Genomic DNA, 20,767 nt, shown 5'->3' on the forward strand with positions numbered 1-20,767 from the left:
ATATATATATATATAATATATGTATCAATGTATGTATATATATGTATAGATCAGCTGCCCATTTGAATTGGTTATTTAGAACAATGTTTACCGAGTCAAATGATTTCCAAAAGTCAGCTTGCTCCACTAGGAACCTAAGAATTGTTATTTTTTTGCTGAGACAGGTATCCAGGGTTATTCAAAATTTTCTGGTCATAATTTTCAAAGGACTGAGAAAACAATTTCTACATAGTAAAAAATGATAAATTTCATTTAGTCTATTGAAAATTCACAAATATATGCTATATTAGTTGAAAAGTTGGAAATAAGCATCCTGCGTTTGGTAGGAAATCAACACCCTTGATACATAAATATTATCATCTTTAGTTAGTAAAGTTCTGCTTCTGAGTTCCACCAGAAACAGTTCATAATTGTCATTATTTTGATGATCTCGCTACTAAGATGCCAATAGGTGTTGAAACCAGTAGTGTTCGTGTTTTAAATACTTCCATGTTCTTCATATTAATCTTCAGCTTGCTTCCATCACAATATTGGGCTGAAGTTTATAATGTTACTTCTTCACAGCCATTGGCACAGGGACAAACTCTAGTTTCTCCTAACCAAGTTTTTGAATTGGGATTCTTTAGTCCTAATAGTTCTGCTAATATGTACGTGGGGTTGTGGCACAAAAGTATATTTCCTCGTAAAATTGTATGGGTAGCTAACAGAGAAAACCCCCTTGCAGTTAAAGACACCTTGGCTACTTTGAGAATCGGCAGCAATGGAAATCTGGAGCTTGTAGATGGGAAGCAGAGTTCTGTATGGTCAACCAATGTTTCGGTGTCAACTAATGGTTCGGCTGCAGTTCTTTTGGACAGTGGAACCTTTGTTCTCAAAGATGACATGGGAGCTGATTTGTGGCAGACTTTTGATTATCCTAGTGACACACTTCTGCCAAACATGATGCTGGGATTCGATAGTAATACTGGAATCTGGAATTTGTTGACATCATGGAAAGGTGAAAATGATCCATCAACTGGGATATTCTCAGTTGTATTGTCAGAACAGATGCCAACACAATTGTTCATTTTGAAAAATGAATCAACTCCCCACTGGAGAAGTGGTCCATGGGATAAATCAAAGTTTGTTGGTATACCTGGTATGAGTACTCAATATCTAAGTGGATTCACTCTAGATGATAATGTCAGACAGGGAACAAGGTATTTCTCGTACAGTATATATGACAAAACTCTAGCATGTATGGACATATCCTCTGATGGAATCTTACAGATTATGATTTCGGAAAATGGCGAGAACTGGGGTATTAATTGGGCTGCACCAGTGAATACATGTGAAATTTATGGAGCCTGTGGACCTTATGGGTTCTGCAAAGCTTCTGACCCTCCAGTCTGCAAGTGTTTGAAAGGGTTTAAACCCAAGTCAGTTGAGGAATGGAGCAAAGGAAACTGGACAGGCGGTTGTGTGAGGCAAACCAAATTGTCTTGTGAGACACACACAAATACATCAGTCTCAACAACGGTGAAGAAGGATGAGTTTTGGAAGATGGAGAACTCCAAAATACCTGATCTTCATGAATATCTGACGTCTTTATCTGACAACGTGTGGGAGGACTGTAAGACACAGTGCTTGAGTAATTGTTCTTGTCTGGCTTATGCATATATCGTTAATATAGGGTGTTTGGTTTGGTCCAAAGACCTCATTGATATACAGGAGTTCATCTCTGGTGGTGAAGATATTTTTATTCGCCTAGCACACACAGATTCAGGTTAATTATAAATTCCAGAATTCTAGGATTGGCCATATCTATTTTCTCTGCCTTGTGTTTCTTCTAAGGATTACATTTTTAATTTTTCCAGGTGATGGAAAGCGGACAAAGCTAATTGTCAGCCTCATAGCTATTGTTTTCATTAGTATTCTGGGTTCCATAGTGTTCGGTTGGCAGAGGTTCTTAGCTAGAAAGAAGGGAAATTTTGAGTATAGAGGTACAATTACATTAGGCCATGATTCCCCTCTCTCTCTCTCTCTNNTNTCTNTNTCNCTNTCTNTCCTCCTCTCTCTCTCTCTTCTCTCTCTCTCTCTCTCTCTCTCTCTCTCTATATATATATATATATATCTGAAGTATTGATGTAATCAGTAATGTTTCCACGCATTAGTTTAAAGTTTAAATCTACTTTTTCAGTAGCTTTACTATGATAAAATTCTGAGCTAATTAATCTGACATTTTTCTGGTTCCATTATGATTCTTATTTTATGTTGCATTTTGCAGGAAACATAGAAGTAACAACTACTCCATTTGAATCAATTGATACAACTGAGACTTCCAGTGACACTCTTCTAGAATATATTAGAGAGCATGATCGGTCAGAGCAATTCATGTATAATTTTGATACTATCTTTATTGCAACAAACCATTTCAGCTCCACAAACAAACTCGGTGAGGGAGGATTTGGCCCTGTTTTTAAGGTAAGTTTTATCATTTGTTTTGTGCCCCAGGAAATGTTGTATTAACTAGAAACATGTACGATGTATGTGATGACTAATTTTGTACCTTGTGTAGGGTAAGCTACCAGTTGGGAAGGAAATAGCAGTAAAAAGACTATCTCGCAGCTCAGGACAAGGAGTAGAAGAGTTCAAGAATGAGATGTTGTTGATCGCCAAACTTCAACATAAAAATCTTGTTAAGATCATGGGTTGCTGTGTCACAGAGGATGAAAAGTTACTAATTTATGAATTCATGGAAAACAAAAGCCTGGATACCCTTCTATTTGGTTAGTTTCACTTGCACTTCACAGCTCTCTTGCACTTCACAGTTTCTCTTTATCTCTCTCTTTGTTCAATATAACTGGTGATCTCTGAACACACGAAATGATTCTCTCGGAAATGCAAGATTAGATTTTTTCGCAATACAACTGGAATGCCTAGTAGCACAAAGCTTTGAATTCATTCTTGTACTTAATAATCTGGGAAGCAAAAATCCTGGACTTGTTTCAATAATTAGACAGTCAAGCAAGACAGCCCGCCTCAGATGTAGTAATCAACTAATCATAACTTTTAAGTATGGGTTAACTGAATTGCATATTCTATGAGTACAGTTCAGTTCTTTATTTCCTTGGGAAAAAAAAATAAAATAAAATCTTAAGCAACACTAGTTAAAATTTGTAGCAACTAAAGGCTAATGTTTTTGTCTTGGTCAGTGTTTTCATTGTCCAATGCATGATATACTGTTTAATTTCCAATTTTTGTGTTGATTAGATCCGTCTAGAAGAGCAGAGCTGGATTGGGCTAGACGCTATGTTATTATTAATGGTGTCGCTAGAGGACTTCTTTATCTTCATCATGATTCTTGTTTGAAGGTAATTCATAGAGATCTAAAGGTTAGCAATATTCTCTTGGATGAGAAAATGAATCCAAAAATTTCAGATTTTGGATTGGCACGAATTGTTCAGGGGACAGAGAATCTAGAAAATACTCAGAAGGTTGTGGGAACACGGTAAGTATCATTTCTCTTGTATTCTTGGACATGTTCTCTTACAACTTGAGTTATAGTGTCATATCTTGTCATTCATAATGATATATCAAATATATAGAGTGATCAACTTTTGATCCCCTTTGTCATTGAACTTGACTGAATATAGTTTCCTGCCATGGATGTATTTTAGTTTTGTATCATTCTTAAATACAGGAACCAGAAGCAATTTTATGAAATCTGCTGATATATTTCATATGCAGTGGCTATATGTCTCCAGAATATGCCATGGGAGGGATATTTTCTGAAAAATCTGATGTCTATAGTTTCGGAGTCTTGGTATTGGAGATTATTAGCGGCAGGAAGATTAACTGCTTCTATTACAATGACCAACTGCCAAGCCTCCTAGCTTATGTATGTTCACACTCGAAATCTCAATCTCAAATCTTTCAGCAGTCTCTTCTGTATAGCTTAAAGAATACTTAACAAGCTAAATACATTAGTGTGACGATTGTAGCCATCATTTTCAAATTTTATCAGGCATGGCACTTATGGAGTCAAGACAGGGGACTGGAGTTAGTAGACGAAGTATTGGCTGATTCATATTCGTCATCTGAAGTAATGAGATGCCTGCAGATTGGGCTTCTTTGTGTACAGGACAATGCTGTGGATAGGCCAGGCATGCCAGAAGTAGTTCTCATGCTAAGTAGTAACACATACAGTCCACGACCTAAGGAGCCTATATTCACATTCCACAACTCCGTCTCTCCTCCAACTTGTTCAGGAGGTGACGCTACCATAACAACAATAGAAGGGCGATAGGTAATAACAAATTGTTACATCAAAATAATGGAGATTAAGCTGCAGTTCAGATCAATCATTATTCATTGTTGTAATCGGTTTAGATTTTTGGAAAACATGGAGTTGTGAAGTATTGATAATTCTTTTGGTGATTCAAGATGCTTCCATACTTGTATATGTGGTTTTATCCACATAGCTAAGATTCTTTTTTGTAAATGCTTATGATGATGCACTTTTTGGTTGCCAATATATAGACGATTTTCATATGCTATTAAGGTATGGGGTGAAAGTGGGAAACACATATATGGCCTTCTGTTTGGAATGATATCATTGATAAAACAGGTATGCAGACACTTTCTTGCCCTGTTCAGGTGTGTATTTACTGCATGGTTAAGAGGAACAAAGATTTAACATTCAGTTTTCTTCTATTGTTTTTCACCCTTGATAATTCTAGCTTTTACTTACTCGCTGCCGATTCTTTTCTTCAAGTAGTCTAGTATTGCCGTTACCATCTCCAATTCTCCATCTCCAAATAAGTTTGATATTTCACTATTTTACGTGCTTCTTTGATTTGATTAGACTATTCTAAGCACTCTGGCTTCAATATCTGTTTTCTCGTGGTGGAGAAGTTACCACCAAAGCTTTGGACCCTATGTTATCAAGTCAAAAAATCTCCACAAGGAGCCTTAAGTTCAAATTTGTCTGCCATGACTTTGAACTATCATAGAACGTTCATCAGCTACATTTCTGTGTGGCCTAGGTGCTTCACTTCTTTCAATAGTAAGAAATGTAGCCTAAGTGCTTCACTTCTTTCAATAGTGGAGCTATACTTTCAAAAAACTATAATTCAGATATTTTTCTGTCCTGGTAAACAGTTACACAAATGGGTATTGTTTTGTGGTTTTTCTTGTTCATCTTCACTTTGCTTCCTTTCCAGTATAGTGCTCAGCTTTATAACATAACTCCTTCAAACCCATTAGCAGTAGGAGAAACTCTAGTCTCCCCTGGCAGCATTTATGAAATTGGGTTCTTCAGTTTGAGTAATTCCACTGATAGGTATCTGGGGTTATGGCACAACAATATATATCCCCGGAAATATGTGTGGCTAGCCAACAGAGAAAAGCCTCTTTCAGTTGCAGACACATCGGCTACTCTGAGAATTAGCAGCAATGGGAGTCTGGAGCTTGTAGATGGGAAACAGAACACTGTCTGGTCAACCACAGAAGTATCAGCATCTAATAGTACTTCAGCTGTTGCAGTTCTTCTAGACACTGGAAACTTTGTTGTGAAAGACGATATAGGAGCTGATGAGTTTATATGGCAGAGCTTTGATTATCCTTGTGACACTATGCTACCTGGCCAGCTGCTAGGATTCGATAGTAAATCCGGAAAGAGGTATGTCCTGACTAGCTGGAAAAGTGATAATGATCCATCAATGGGTATATTCTTGTCTGGACTTTCAGCAGAGACACCATCACAAGTGTTTGTTTGGATTGACAATGGATCAACTCCTTACTACAGAAGTGGACCATGGGATAAATCAAAGTTCATTGGGGTAGTGAACGAAGATACAAATTGGCAGTATTTAAGTGGATATACTCTTGATGATGATGTGAAGCAAGGAACAAAGTACTTGTCTTTCTATACTTTGGTGGACAATATTTCTGGATATACAGAAATGTCTTCAGATGGTTCAGTGAGGCTTTTGTATTCAGAAAATGGCAAGAACTGGAGTGCTGTCTTGAAACTTATAAAGAATCCATGTGACGTTTATGGAACATGTGGACCTTTTGGGGTTTGCAGGGCTTCTGAATCTCCAATCTGCAAGTGTTTGAAAGGGTTTGTACCAAAATTGCGCGACGAATGGAGCGAAGGGAACTGGAGTGGAGGGTGTGTGCGGCAAACAAAATTGTTTTGTGATAGACAAACAAATATCTCAGTCTCAACTACAGGAAAAATAGATGATGGGTTTTCGAAGATGGCAAGGTCCAAAGTCCCAGATCATCATGAATTTAGGTCCTCTTTAGGCGCAGATGCAAATACATTTGAAGACTGCAAGATGGTGTGCCTAAAAAATTGTTCTTGCTTGGCCTATGCATATATTAATACTATCGGGTGTTTGGTCTGGTCCAATTACCTTATTGATATACAGGTATTTCCCTCTGATGGAGTAGATCTATATATTCGCCTAGCACAGTCTGAACTAGGTAAATTTCACAATTAGTATATCAATTTTGATATTTTCTTTCTGTCTAATGCATGTGTTTGTAACATTGTATGATTATATAACTTAAAAATTCTCTTTTCTTTTATCCTTTTTCATTTTTCAGACGAAGCAAAGCCAATAAAGCTGATTGTCAGCCTTACAGCTATTGGTTTTATGAGTTTGTTGGCTGCCATAGTTTTTTGTTTATACAGATTGCGTGCCAACCAAAAGGGTAAGAAGATAATGAAAGGATGGTCTAGAGAAGGTCTCCTAGAATATATAGGAAATAATGATTCCTCGGAGCTAAAGATATATGATTTTGATAACATACTAGTCGCCACAGACGGTTTCAGCATCAAAAACAAACTCGGGCAAGGAGGATTTGGCCCAGTTTATAAGGTATCTTCTTTCCTGAATAAAAAAAAAAACTTATATAGCCCTTCAACAGGTACATGATACAGGAATTGATAGAATTATTGTCTTGTGTAAAATGTAGGGAATGCTACCGGAAGGGAAGGAAATAGCCGTAAAAAGACTATCAAGTAGCTCAGGGCAAGGTGTAGAGGAGTTCAAGAATGAAATATTGTTGATCTCCAAGCTTCAACACAAAAATCTTGTCAGGATTATGGGTTGTTGTGTTAAGGAGGATGAGAAGTTACTTGTTTACGAATTCATGCCAAACAAAAGCTTGGATACCTTCCTATTTGGTGAGTTTAGGCTTTCATATTTGGCTGCAGTAACTTACTTTTGAGTTCGTACCTATCTTATTTTGAATATACGTTTTCATCTCTGAGCTAGCACTTGGTAAAATTTGTGTTTCTAACATAAAGCTATGACTCAATTCACTGTGCCATGGCACAAATAATCTATGTTTGGGGGGGGGGGTGTTACCATTAAGATGTATTACTGATGATTTGATTGTTTGGTTAGATCAAAAGAAGAGAGCAGAGCTTGATTGGGCGACACGATTTAATATCATTCAGGGTGTAGCTAGAGGGCTTCTTTATCTCCATCATGATTCATACTTGAAGATAGTGCACAGAGATCTGAAAGTAAGCAATATTCTCTTGGATGAGAAAATGAATCCAAAAATTTCGGATTTCGGATTGGCACGCATAGTTGAAGGAACACAAGATCTTGAAAATACTCAGAAGGTAGTGGGAACACGGTAAGAATCATTTCTTTCAAACTCTATCCAATGGTTGCATGATTAGGTTGCTTTTGTCAAAACTTAACTGCAGATTAGTTGCATGGCATTTTTTTCTTAAAGCCAGAAACCAAAACAAGATATTTTGTTGATCATTTACATGCATACTAATGAGCTTTCTGTGCAGTGGCTACATATCTCCAGAGTATGCCATGGGCGGAATATATTCCGAAAAATCTGATGTCTACAGTTTTGGGGTGTTGGTATTGGAGGTTATTAGCAGCAAGAAGACTGCAAGCTTTTATTCAAATGACCAACAGCTAGGCTTTCTAGCACATGTAAGTTCATATTCTTCATAATTAATCTTAATGTGAATTTACTAGCAATCTCTCTCAATTTGTGTAAACCATAAATATCAGAACTAATTGTTTGCGACAATCGTTTTAATTTTGTTTTCGGATCAGGCATGGAAGTTGTGGAATGAAGACAAAGGACTAGAGTTGGTAGATGAATTACTAGGGGATTCATATTCCTCATCAGAAGTAATGAAATGTGTGCATATTGGACTTCTTTGTGTACAAGACAATGCTACAGATAGGCCAACCATGACAGATATTGCGTTGATGCTAAGTAGTGAAATCGATGGTCCAAAACCTAAGGAGCCTTTGTTCACTATCCAGAATTCAGTTTCTTATCCTAAACCACAGTATGAAAATATTGATTCCTCCAAAAATGAAGCAAGCATTACAGTGATCGAAGGGCGATAAGCTATATGTAGCACAATTTTGCATTGCAGATTTAATGAATTCTAGTTTTTCAGACTATGAGAACTGTTGTGATTTCCAACATATTGTTCAAATTTTTCGTTTTTTTTTTCGGTTGTTTAGTTTCTAATGTAAGGAGCTCAAAATGATATACCGCTATAACATTATAACATTAGAGCGGTATATCATTATGTTTTTTCTTTGGCCGATAATGCAAGCAAAATCATTGTAATTAGACAAAACTAAAAGCATTGTACTGTAACGTTTCTAATATGTGATCTCTCCTCTCTACTAGAGTCGGAGAATACAAATTTTGTTCTTTTTTTTATTCCATTGTAGTAGTAGAAGCCTACACATATTGACTCTTCCCGCCAAATTCACGCACCTAATCTAATGCTCATTACACCCAACACTAAATGACACCGACTATTGGGCCTCACATTTTGGTTCCTGTTCAAAAAAGAGTTGGGCTGCACGTTTGCCTCCAATGAGGAGAAAAACCTGGCCCTGAATATGGGCCTATATGTGCCGGTTCCTCTTTCCTTTCCCTCTTCCGCCAGATTTTTCTAACCACACACCCAAACAATGCTCCCTGCACCCAACACTAAAAGACATTCTGAAACCCACCAGCTTTGCCCTTTCTGAAATCAAAATGAAAGAATAGCCAGCAATGGCTGCTAACTTTGAACCTTTTAAAGATTTGAAGCTTTTGCCCATGATTGTTTTTCGGGTATGTCCCATTCTTGTTCACTAGTCATCAACTGGTTCTGTTCAGATTCAGCATTGTCTGTTTATTTTATAATTGGTTCTGTTCACCAATAATGGCTGCAATCCACTCAAGCTCTGATGTGCATAACAAAGCCGCCATATGGCGGCTTCTCATTCTGTCTTTGTTAAAACACGCGTCAACATATTTCAAAGTTAACTGCGCAGTACATTGAAAGCAATCATGCATTGCAGATTGAGTTAAACAAGATATGGTATTGGATATTGGTTGTCATATTTTTTGGATCACATTGTTGGTATCGGATATTGGTTGTCATATTTTTTGGTCACCAATGGCTGTTGAGATCAGAAGGTTTAGTGTTATGAAGTTGTCATTGTTCTTGTTGTTCATGTTGAGTTTTCTTTCGTTGCAGGATTGTGCTGAAGTTTATAGCTTAAATGCTTCACAATCTTTGTCACAGGGGCAAACTCTTGTTTCCCCTGGTCAGGTTTTCGAGTTGGGATTCTTCATTCCTAATGGTTCTGATTATCAGTATGTGGGGTTGTGGCACAAGAACATAACTCCACGTAAAGTTGTATGGGTGGCCAACAGAGGAAAGCCTCTTGCAGTTGCAGACACCTTGGCTAGTTTGAGAATCGGCAGCAATGGTAATCTAGAGCTTGTTGATGGAAAACTGAGTTCTGCGTGGTCAACTAATATTTCAGGGTCATCTAATAGCTCAACTGCAGTTCTTTTAGACACTGGAAACTTTGTTGTTCAGGATGATAAGGGAGCTGGATTATGGGAGAGTTTTGACTACCCTTGTGACACAATCCTACCAAGCCAGCTGCTTGGATTCAATAGTAAATCAGGAAAGAGGAACTTCTTGACTTCCTGGAAGAGTGAGAGTGATCCATCGATTGGAATATATTTGGTTGGACTTACCCCCGAGACGCCATCACAAGTGATTGTTTGGATTAATGGATCAACTCCTCATTGGAGAAGTGGACCGTGGGATAAATCAAAGTTCATTGGAATACCGGATATGGATGATCGATATCAAAGTGGATTCAGTCTAGATGATAATGTGATACAGGGAACAAAGTATTTCTCATATAGTTTGTCTGACAGTGGTGCCTCATATTTAGCCATTTCCTCACAAGGGATATCAAACCTTAGGCTTTCGGATAGTGGCAATAAGTGGTATCTTAACTGGGAGGCACCAAGTAATCCATGTGACAGTTATGGAACATGTGGACCTTTTGGGGTTTGCAAGGCTTCTGAGTCTCATACCTGCAAGTGTTTGAAAGGGTTTGTGCCAAAGTCAAATGAGGAATGGAGCAAAGGAAACTGGACAGGAGGGTGTGTAAGGCGAACCAATTTGTTTTGTGAGACTAAATCTAGCAATGATGGCTTCTGGAAGATGGTGAGAGTGAAAGTACCAGATTCTCATGAATTTGTTGTCACATCTTTGGATGCTGAAAACTCGTCTGATGATTGCAAGATACGGTGCCTGAAAAATTGTTCTTGCCTTGCTTATGCATTTGTTAGTAACATAGGTTGTTTGGTCTGGTCCAAAGACCTTCTTGATATACAGGAATTTTCCAATGGCGGACAAGATCTTTATATTCGCATCGCACACTCTGAAATAGGTAATGATATATTATTTCTTTGCACAACTCTGATAATTAAGCAGTATCTTTTCTTTACTGTCTCATGCTTGTTTTCTGTATTCTGAACTCCAATGCAGGTAAAGGAAAGCCGATAAAGTTAGTTGCCAGCCTTGCAGCCATCTGTTGTGCCATTATCTTGGTTGCCATAGTGTTCATTTGTCACAGGTTCCGAAATAAGCACAAGGGTAAAAGAATGTTATTTGTTGGGGGGCATATTTACTGCATTACCACATTACATCTCCCTTCATCGCTCTGATGTTAACAATTCCATGCATTACTGGATGAAAACATATGTACTTGTTGCTCTATCCACAAGTTGTTTGATGTTTTGCTCTGATTCAGTGTTTGATGATTAATTTGCAGATTTAGGACACGTTGAATTAACACCACAGCATGAATTGACTGATACAATTCAGACTTCCAGAAATGTTCTTCGAGAATATATAGGAAAGCATGATCTTTCAGAGCTGCTGATGTTTGATTTTGATACCATAGTTATTGCTACCAACAATTTTAGTATTACAAACAAACTTGGGCAGGGAGGCTTTGGTCCAGTCTATAAGGTAACTTCTTTTTCCCTTCAAGGATGATGTAGCATCAGGCATAAGTGATATGATTAAGTTTCGACCTCATGTAGGGTATGCTACTAGAAGGAAAGGAAATTGCTGTGAAAAGACTATCTAGTAGCTCTGGACAAGGCATTGAAGAGTTCAAGAATGAAATGTTGTTGAACTCCAATCTTCAACACAAAAATCTTCTTAGAATCATGGGTTGCTGCATTCAAAAAGAAGAGAAGTTACTGGTTTATGAGTTCATGCCCAACAAAAGCTTGGATACTTTTCTATTTGGTTAGCATTACTAGCACCACTTTAAATTTTGCTGTAGATTTTATCTTTAGTAATATGTGCTCTTGCAATAGTACTGACTACATGCTACTATATGGTTGTAATTATTGATTGTTTTATTAGATCCAACCAGAAGAGCAATGCTTGACTGGAATAGCCGATTCAATATTATCCAAGGTGTTGCTAAGGGGCTACTCTACCTCCATCATGATTCCTGTTTGAAGGTGATTCATAGAGATCTGAAAGTCAGCAACATTCTCCTGGATGAGAAAATGAACCCAAAAATTTCAGACTTCAGACTGGCACGAATAGTTCAAGGGACACAGAATCTAGAAAATACTCAGAAAGTTGTGGGAACACGGTATGAACCATATCTTTCCAATTCTCAGGACTTGTTCTTGACCTTAAGTTCTAATTCATGACAGATTGATACGGTAGTTAATAGTTATTTAGCATATGTAACACACAGTCTCCCCTTCTTATTTCAAAAACGCAATCTAACAGTCTCCTCTCTCATTATAAATGAAAAGAAATTTTTTTAGTTTCATCAAACTGAATTTCCTGTGCAGTGGATATATGTCTCCGGAGTATGCCATGGGCGGGATATTTTCTGAAAAATCTGATGTCTACAGCTTTGGAGTCTTGATATTGGAGATAATTAGCAGCAAGAAGAATACAAGCTTCTATGTCCAAGACCAACAGCTAGGATTTCTAGCCTATGTAAGTCCATAGTGTAAAAAATACTAATGTAAAGTTGTTACTTCATAAGCAGTCTCTTATTTTTGTGAAATTTCTATTCTATACGGTTAAACTACACGAATGAAGCTAGATCCTGCATGACCTTAACTACTATGTCCAACATATGTTTCTCTTTTCAGGCATGGCAGTTATGGAATGAAGGCATGGGGTTGGAATTGTTAGATAAAGTACTGAGTGATTCATATTCTTCATCAGAAGTAATGAGATGCGTTCATGTTGGGTTACTTTGTGTACAAGATAAGGCCGCAGATAGGCCAACCATGCCCGATGTAGTTTTGATGCTAAATAGTGACAAAGATGGTCCAGAACCCAAGCAACCGGTATTCACTATCCAAAACTTTCATCCTCAATCACAGCATGAAAATACTTCCTCCACAAATGAAGCTTCTATAACAGTGATTGAAGGACGGTAATTCAACTAGTTTCAGTAGCCAAATCTATTCCAACATTTTTGCAGATGATATTTCTAGGTCCACCAAAGAGATCAATTGCAACGCGCTGTATTGATTTCTGATATGGCCCTAGTCAAGGAAGAGCCTAGCTACCTCATGAAGAAGGGGTCATGCACAGTTCCTCTTGCTTAGCTTAGTGATTAGTTTGCTGCTTATATAGAGTGAAATGTTCTCTCTGTGTAGTAGCAGTCTTGACACTTCCATTTGACGTGAGGAAGAACGTTATGTTCCATTGGAATGTAGATACCAGCAATGAGCCTGGGAAATATTGTGCATGATATTGAAGTGTTGAGTTATCAGAACATGACATATACAAAATGAAAATGTGAAAAAAACATTCAAAACAACCACAGCTAGTGAATCACTAGTTAATTGTCTCCCTAAGATTTCTAAATTTATCAATTTTCTCTATCAATTTCTAAATTTATCAATTTCTTAAGTATACTGCCGGAGCAAAGATTCATTTAAAGTTTGATAAATCTCTAATTTTTTTCAATTTATCAATGCTGCTGGAGATGCTGAGGAGAGTAATGTTGCCCAAACACATGAGCGTGGGGGCAAGAAGAATTTTGAAGTTGGTAGCTCTATTAACAGCTAGAATGTTGATGAGGAGGAGGGTAATGTAAGTGATGGCAGTAAAAAGAAAGGGGAGGGACATAGCAGGAATGATCGTATCAATGATGGTGAGGCCGAGAGGCTGAACTTGGCGGCGATGCACCAAGAACTGGTTCACCCTTGGCTTCTCGTTTGGCCTCAACCTCAAGCTAATTGGCAGTTTAAGCTTTGTATACTGTGCCGTGGCATGGTGATTAGATTTTATCAATATTTCATATGCTGTTTGGAAGTCCATAAATATAGACAAATTATTCAACTAGAACATATTGAATTTTACTCTGGTTTTAACACATGAATAGATTAGTAACTTATTACCTATTGACACTATCCAGGCTCATGGCACATTCTACCTAGCTGTTTTTCTATGAGAAATTCGTCTGAATGGTATATGAACTTTTGCTCTTTATAAACTTTGGTATATCAAGTTTTAAAAATATCAAATTGGTATCTCATGTTTCTATCTCGATCTCAGATTGGTATATATAGCTACTAAGATGACTAATTTACCCTTAGAAAAAAAAAGATGACCAAATATTAAAATGAGTAATTTACTCACAAATTTATAAAGACCAACTTAAATCATCACATTGCAAAACCTCTTCAAATATTTCTGGAATATGAAAACAAATAATAAAAAAACTAAGAAAAAAAAGAACTTAAGGGTAAATTGGTCATCTTAATGATTATATATACTAATCTTAGGTCGAGATAGAAACATGAAATACCGTTTAGATATTTTCAAAACTTGATATATCAAAATTTATAAAGAGTAAAAGTTTGTATACTATTCAGACAAATTTCTCTTTTTCTATCCCTATACAGTACTTCTCAATCTTAGCTTCCTCAATCCGAATTCCGATGATCACCATAAGTACTGCCCTCGGATCTGGGAGGAGGTTCTTCAAAATCTGGAGGGCAAGCATCCTCGCAACCTTGGTGGTCAACACAAGATTAACAATATCCGGAAACTATATCATACTCTTCTCCGGCTAACTTGGGAGCTGCTCATTTTCAAAATCCGGGAAAATAAATAGAATTTTGTAACGAATTCGTGGCCCACACACATTATTGGGCTAGATTTTTAACCCTTACTGGCCCAGAACAGTAAGAAAAGCTTTAGCAAAAGCGCTGTTGTATGTGCTAGAACCGTAGAACGTCCCAATCTCAAATTTGCAGAACTAGCGGACACAAACACAAACGAGCTCCGATCTCCGACCGCCGTCCGGGAACCTTGTACACCATGCAATACGTGTCAATATCGTGCGGCGATTGCCCAGTGTACAAGGTTGTTGAGATGGTGAAACCTCATGCATGGATTCTGTTTTCGTTGTATCTTGGTATCTGAGGCTTCTGTTAAGTTCCAGAGCAACTAGCTAGGTGTTTGTAAGTTTCACCTCATATTACTCGAAACTCTTGCAGATTTATTTGGAAGCATTTATCTGATTTTGAACAATGTGTTTATACTTCTTGTTGATCATGCAAATCTAACATTTCTCAGAGATTATTATGCAATTGAACATTCATAGACTTTCAGCGATGGGGATGTGCATGTTGGTATGGCTTGCCTTTTTATTTCCTTTAGAAACGTGATGTTTATTTTTGTGGTAGAGAAGAAAAGTGTGAATAAGAGTCTTCGGCTCTACGTTACTGAGTCAAATGATCTCCATTAGCAGCCTAAGATTAATGTCAAAGTTCTCTGCTGTGACTTTGAAAGCATTGCAGAATTTTTTGTATCTTATTGTTCTCCATATCATAAGAATGAAAAGTCTTCTAGTTCACTACTGTATATGCATTGACAAATAGTAGTTGAAAATTAGATATTTGTTGGTTTGGTGAGGAAATTAACAATCTTCAAATATTCTTCATAGAATAGTTTAGTGTAGTAGCATTTGCATTGTAGCAGAAAACAGAGAAGAGAAACTCTTTTCTTTCATGGTAATTAGCATAAACATGGTGAAACCAAACTCTAGTTAGCTTGTCTAAGCTCATTTCTGTGTGTTCTAGGTGATTTAGTGTTTCAATTTGCACAACTATCCTATTATACCACTATATAGTTGATATTTCTGGGAATAAGTATATTGGGATTGGGATGCAAATGGGGTTTGTTAATTGGTTCTTCTTATTCATCTTCAGCTTGCATACATCACAATATTGTGCTGAAGTTTATAACATAACTTCTTCACAACCATTAGCACAGGGACAAGTACTTGTCTCCCCTGGTCACCTTTTCGAATTGGGCTTCTTCGATGGTAACAAGTATGTGGGGATATGGCACAAAGATATATCTCCTATTAAAGTTCTATGGGTGGCTAACAGAGAAAATCCTGTTACAGACACCTTGTCGAGTTTGAGAATCAGTAGCAATGGGAATCTGGAGCTTGTAGATGGAAAACAAACGCTGGTCTGGTCAACTAATATTACTACTCAGGTGTCTTCATCTAATAGTAGTACTTCAGCATCTGCCCTTCTCTTAGAAAGTGGAAATTTAGTTGTGAAAAACAGTATGGGAGATATTGTGTGGCAAAGCTTTGATTATCCAAGTGACACAATCCTTCCAAGCATGTTGGTTGGATTTGATAGCAAATCTGGAAAGAAAAGGTTCTTGACTTCCTGGAAAGGTGATAATGATCCATCAGCCGGAATGTTCTTGGTTCGACTTGAATCACAGACGCCAACACAAGTGTTCATCTGGAATGGATCAACTCCATATTGGAGAAGTGGTCCATGGGATAGAACAAAGTTCATTGGCATGCCAGAAATGGATCATCAATATCAAAGTGGATTTAAGCTTGATGATGATCCAATACAGGGAACAAAGTATTTCTCTTATACTTTATTTGACAACACTATCTCATATTTCGGTATCTCTTCCAAAGGATTACTGAACTTTATGCTTTCAGAAAATGGCTCCAATTGGGATCGTAACTGGGGGGCACCTGATAAGCCATGCGACAGATATGGAGTTTGTGGACCTTTTGGGGTTTGCACAACTTCTGAGTCTCCAATGTGCAAGTGTTTGGAAAACTTTGTACCCAGGTCAGATGAGGAATGGAGCAAACAAAACTGGACAAGAGGGTGTGTGAGGCAGACCGAATTGTTCTGTGACAGTAACACAAATAAGTCAGTCTCATCCAGAGGAAGTGATGATGGTTTTCAGAAGACGGTAAGGTTGAAAGTACCAGACTTTCACGAATATATCACATCATTGGAATCTGAAGACTGCAGGATTTATTGCCTAAATAATTGTTCTTGCCAGGCTTATGCATTTGTTAACAATATAGGGTGTTTGGTCTGGTCCAAAGACCTGATTGACATGCAGGAGTTTTCCTCTGGAGGAACAGATGTTTTCATTCGCCTAGCAAACGAAGACCTAGGTAAACAATATATCATTGCAGATTAGCAATATCTTTCTCTATCTTGTGTTTAATTATTTACAGATTCATTGATTGATTTTTTATTTTTCCCCCTTCTTTTCAGGTGAAAGAAAGCAGATAAAATTAATTGCCAGCCTCACAGCTATTTGTTTTATCATTATATTGGGTTCAATTGTGTTCGGTTGGCACAGATTGCAAAGGAACAAAAAGGGTAAGCAAATGATAGAGGGATGTAATTAGTGCATTAGGGAATGATCTCACTCCCTCTTATTAGAATAGTGGAATATCAGTCACAATCTCCATGGAGGGGTTGATATCCATTTCTTGGTAGCCTTGCTGTGATGAATTTGACAAGCCATGTAACTCCTTTATTGTTTAATCGGATTGTGGGGTTGATGGCTATATTTGCAGGAAAACTGAAAGCAAAAATGAACTACTCTGGGTTGACTGGTACACCTATGACCTCCATGGACCCTCTTCAAGAGTATATAAGAGAGCATGATCAGTCGGAGCTGTTCATCTATGATTTTGAGTGCATATTAATTGCTACAAACACTTTCAGTGACACAAACAAACTTGGTGAAGGAGGATTTGGCCCAGTCTATAAGGTAATTATTTTCTTATACAAAATTTTCCGTAATGGAAATGTAGCAGTACAACAGCTATAACTACAATTGCAAAGTATCTTCATGATTCCATGATGCAATGAATAATTTGAGGACCTCATCTAGGGTAAGCTGCAAGATGGGAAAGAAATAGCAGTAAAAAGATTGTCTAGGAACTCCGGGCAAGGCATTGAAGAGTTCAAGAATGAGATGCTGTTGATCTCCAAACTCCAACATAAAAATCTTGTTAAAATCTTGGGTTGCTGCGTCAAAGAGGATGAGAAGTTGCTGATTTATGAGTTCATGCCAAACAAAAGCTTGGATTCTTTTCTATTCGGTTAGTTTCACTAGTAATTTCTAAATGCTGCAATTTCTTACTGTTATCTCTCTTATCCTTTCAATTTAGGTGGTAATCTCTACTTTAGGCTCTTAGTTACATCCTGAAGTTGGGGTGATGCAACACTATTATTTTTATATTAGAAAAGTAAAAACTAGATTTTAGCACTACAACTGTCTGCTAACATAAGATGAATGAATTCACATCAACTATATAATCAGGGTACAAAGAATGATGGAATTATTTCAACCAATATACAAAGACTGGCTGATTTAAAGTGGCCCCTATAACCTATTTCAGTATTGTTTGTGCAACAGTGTCAATATTTTCTAGCAATCAAAGGTCAATATACATAGTATATACAAATGAATTCCGATGAACAAAACAATCAGGTTACGATTCATGGAATTATTTCAACTGATTTTCAGAGATTAGCTGATTTTTTTCTTATCCCCTATTTTCAGTATCTTTGTTCAATTGTGTTGGTACTTTCTAGCAATTGAGGTCCGCTGGTAGCTGGTGATAGTCAATATTTTCTTTGTATAATGCATTGGATATTTGAATGACATGATTGGTTACTGATTAGATCCAACAAAACGACCACTTCTTGATTGGGCCAGACGCTTCAATATAATTCGAGGTGTTGCAAGAGGACTTCTTTATCTTCATCATGATTCCTGTTTGAAGGTAATACATAGAGATTTGAAGGTCAGCAACATTCTCTTGGATGAGAAAATGGATCCAAAAATTTCAGATTTTGGGTTAGCACGCATAGTTGAAGGGGCACAGAATCTAGTGAATACTCACAAGGTTGTGGGAACACTGTGAGTGTCATTTTTTTCCAGCACTCGTAATTTTCTTTCTCCAGTGCCATTCATATTCTTGTAATCTTTCTGTGTAGTGTTTCTAAGATACTGAGTTATTGATTTTTGAGGGTAGAATGACAAAACTAAGGTAGAATGACACCTTTGTGAATGACAGAAATTGGGATAGCATGGATGTTGGTAAATCAGAATTAATGTAGGTCCTTCTAGTTACAACCTGGAATCTCATGTGGGTTAAAACTTGACTGAAGTTCTAATACATGGCATTCAAACATATAAGACTTGTCATATTTCTCTTAATGCTGATACCATGAAGCAATTTTTTCATTCTAATACCCTACATATTGCCTGCAGTGGCTACATATCTCCAGAGTATGCCATGGGCGGGATATTTTCCGAAAAATCTGATGTTTACAGCTTTGGGGTCTTGCTGTTGGAGATTATTAGTGGCAGGAAGAATACCAGCTTCTATTACAAGGAACAACAGCTTCGATTCCTACCTTATGTAAGTAGACACTCTTATCTTATGTATTCAATTTTATAAGCAATGTCTGCCACAATAAACGCAGAAACCTAACAATTCTAGACAACATATGAATTTTCTCAGGCATGGCACTTATGGAGCGAAGGCAGGGGACTGGACTTAGCAGATGAAGATTTGAATTGTTCATTTTCCTGTTCAGAATTGTTGAGATGCCTGCATATTGGGCTTCTTTGTGTGCAGGACAATGCTGCAGATAGACCAACCATGCCGGATGTAGTTTTCATGCTAAGTAGTGTTACAATTGGTCCACTACCCAAGAAGCCTATATTTACTTTCCAAAGCCCAGTCTGTGATCCCCAACCACAGTATATAAATGCTTTCTCTGCAAATGGAGCTACCATGTCAGTGATCGAAGGACGATAGATGATAGATGATAGATGATAGATGATAGCAAATTGGTACCAGTGAGCATTGTTCCTACACATACTGAATATTCTCATGTAGAAAGTAGAAACCGATCCGTGTTTTTCCTTTCTCTTGGAGACAGTTTCTGAAGGTTTCCTACCCATATCTTCACTTTTGTTACCAAAACACTCGGTCATCATCACGTTGTATGTTATTCAAAAATGAATACATTGCCCATTTAAGCTAGTTGAATTCGATTCGAGTTCCCTGCAAACTTCATCATCACTGACATCATATATTAGCATGCAAGGTACGTCAAAATCTAAAGAATTAAATTTAGTTTACCCCCTTGTGATTTGGGGGTGACTTCATGTTAGTCCCTACATTTTTATTTTTATCAGTTTACCCCTTGAACTCTGCAATTTTTGTATGCCGTGCCCAAATTCTCATATTCCGTTTGAATTGACTTTTAATTATCAGCAGTTAAGGTCCAATTTGGACATATAAGGTTCGATTTGCCCAAATTCTAGATACTGGCCTCACAGTTAAGGTTAAAATTATCAGCAGTTAACGTCCGATTTAGACAGAATATAGGACATTTGGTCACGCTTGAGGAAAATTCAAAAGTTTAAGGGGTAAACTGATGAAATTAAAAGTATAAGGATTAACATGAAGTTACTCCCAAACCTCATGGGAGTAAACTGAATTTAATTCAAATCTAAATGTAATATGATCAGGGCTAGCTAGGAGAAAGAACAAGATGATCGAGTCCCAAATCAATTGATCCGCACTTGGAATCAAACATCATGATTCATTTGTTCATGACATGATAAGTAGCTCTTTAACTAAAGTAATTTTTCTAAAATTTGAACAAAACAAGAATGCGACGTACCCTTTGAACTTGGTGTTTTAATATAAAGCTAAACAATGAAGAAAGAATCTACATGATTGGTTTATTAGTTTGTATACCAAATATAAATTGATAGTAAAATGACATTCGAAATATTCAATCAGTTGGTCAGTGATGAAAATCATTAGACAATGGGATTGTGTCGATGAAAAATCAGCAAAGAATTAAGAAGATCGATATCGATGTGCACCACGTCCACGACCTTGAATTGGTTGGTGGCTTCATTTCTTGCCCTTGTTGCCTGCAGTAGTATCACTTTGTAGTTTATTTGTGGTGCACGTATATCCTGTCACTCACATTTTTCATCTTCTTATTTTGGTTCATTTTTTTACGTTTTGGTGTGTTAATCGATTATCATGCATGTCATACAACAAAAAGCTGCGATATTATTTCA

At 37.3% G+C, this 20,767-nt stretch overlaps 2 protein-coding genes across 2 annotated transcripts in view; both read left to right on the forward strand.

The window, feature by feature from the left end:
- LOC101312617 (G-type lectin S-receptor-like serine/threonine-protein kinase SD1-29-like) overlaps positions 1–8,634 on the forward strand; it is a 9,986-nt gene extending 1,352 nt beyond the window's left edge. Inside the window, exons 4-17 of the mRNA XM_004295336.1 lie at positions 725–1,765; positions 1,857–1,982; positions 2,267–2,463; positions 2,558–2,690; positions 3,253–3,490; positions 3,730–3,880; positions 4,007–4,253; positions 5,143–6,329; positions 6,420–6,474; positions 6,598–6,872; positions 6,970–7,180; positions 7,404–7,641; positions 7,808–7,958; positions 8,085–8,634. Of these exons, the coding sequence (XP_004295384.1) occupies positions 883–1,765; positions 1,857–1,982; positions 2,267–2,463; positions 2,558–2,690; positions 3,253–3,490; positions 3,730–3,880; positions 4,007–4,253; positions 5,143–6,329; positions 6,420–6,474; positions 6,598–6,872; positions 6,970–7,180; positions 7,404–7,641; positions 7,808–7,958; positions 8,085–8,387 (4,395 nt within the window). The 5' untranslated portion in view covers positions 725–882 and the 3' untranslated portion in view covers positions 8,388–8,634. The remainder of the gene's footprint in view (positions 1–724; positions 1,766–1,856; positions 1,983–2,266; positions 2,464–2,557; positions 2,691–3,252; positions 3,491–3,729; positions 3,881–4,006; positions 4,254–5,142; positions 6,330–6,419; positions 6,475–6,597; positions 6,873–6,969; positions 7,181–7,403; positions 7,642–7,807; positions 7,959–8,084) is intronic.
- A 420-nt stretch (positions 8,635–9,054) lies between these two features.
- LOC101312912 lies at positions 9,055–19,481 on the forward strand. Its single transcript, XM_004295337.1, has 16 exons — positions 9,055–9,114; positions 9,524–10,742; positions 10,841–10,948; positions 11,127–11,326; positions 11,401–11,533; positions 11,732–11,969; positions 12,178–12,328; positions 12,487–12,776; positions 15,568–16,597; positions 16,691–16,808; positions 16,912–17,019; positions 17,220–17,416; positions 17,540–17,750; positions 18,337–18,574; positions 18,929–19,079; positions 19,182–19,481. Exons 1-16 carry the CDS (start codon positions 9,055–9,057, stop codon positions 19,479–19,481), a joined length of 4,752 nt encoding a protein of 1,583 aa, XP_004295385.1.
- Positions 19,482–20,767: the final 1,286 nt, after the last annotated feature.

The sequence above is a fragment of the Fragaria vesca genome, linkage group LG3 (genome assembly GCF_000184155.1).
Source record: "Fragaria vesca subsp. vesca linkage group LG3, FraVesHawaii_1.0, whole genome shotgun sequence".
Taxonomy (NCBI): Eukaryota; Viridiplantae; Streptophyta; class Magnoliopsida; order Rosales; family Rosaceae; genus Fragaria; species Fragaria vesca.

Coding starts and splice junctions, on each gene's coding strand:
- LOC101312912 (XM_004295337.1), top strand. CDS start 9,055: ATGGCTGCTAACTTTGAACCTTTTAAAGATTTGAAGCTTTTGCCCATG. Junction 9,115..9,523: donor TGCCCATGATTGTTTTTCGG/GTATGTCCCATT, acceptor CTTTCGTTGCAG/GATTGTGCTGAAGTTTATAG. Junction 19,080..19,181: donor AGCTTCGATTCCTACCTTAT/GTAAGTAGACAC, acceptor GAATTTTCTCAG/GCATGGCACTTATGGAGCGA.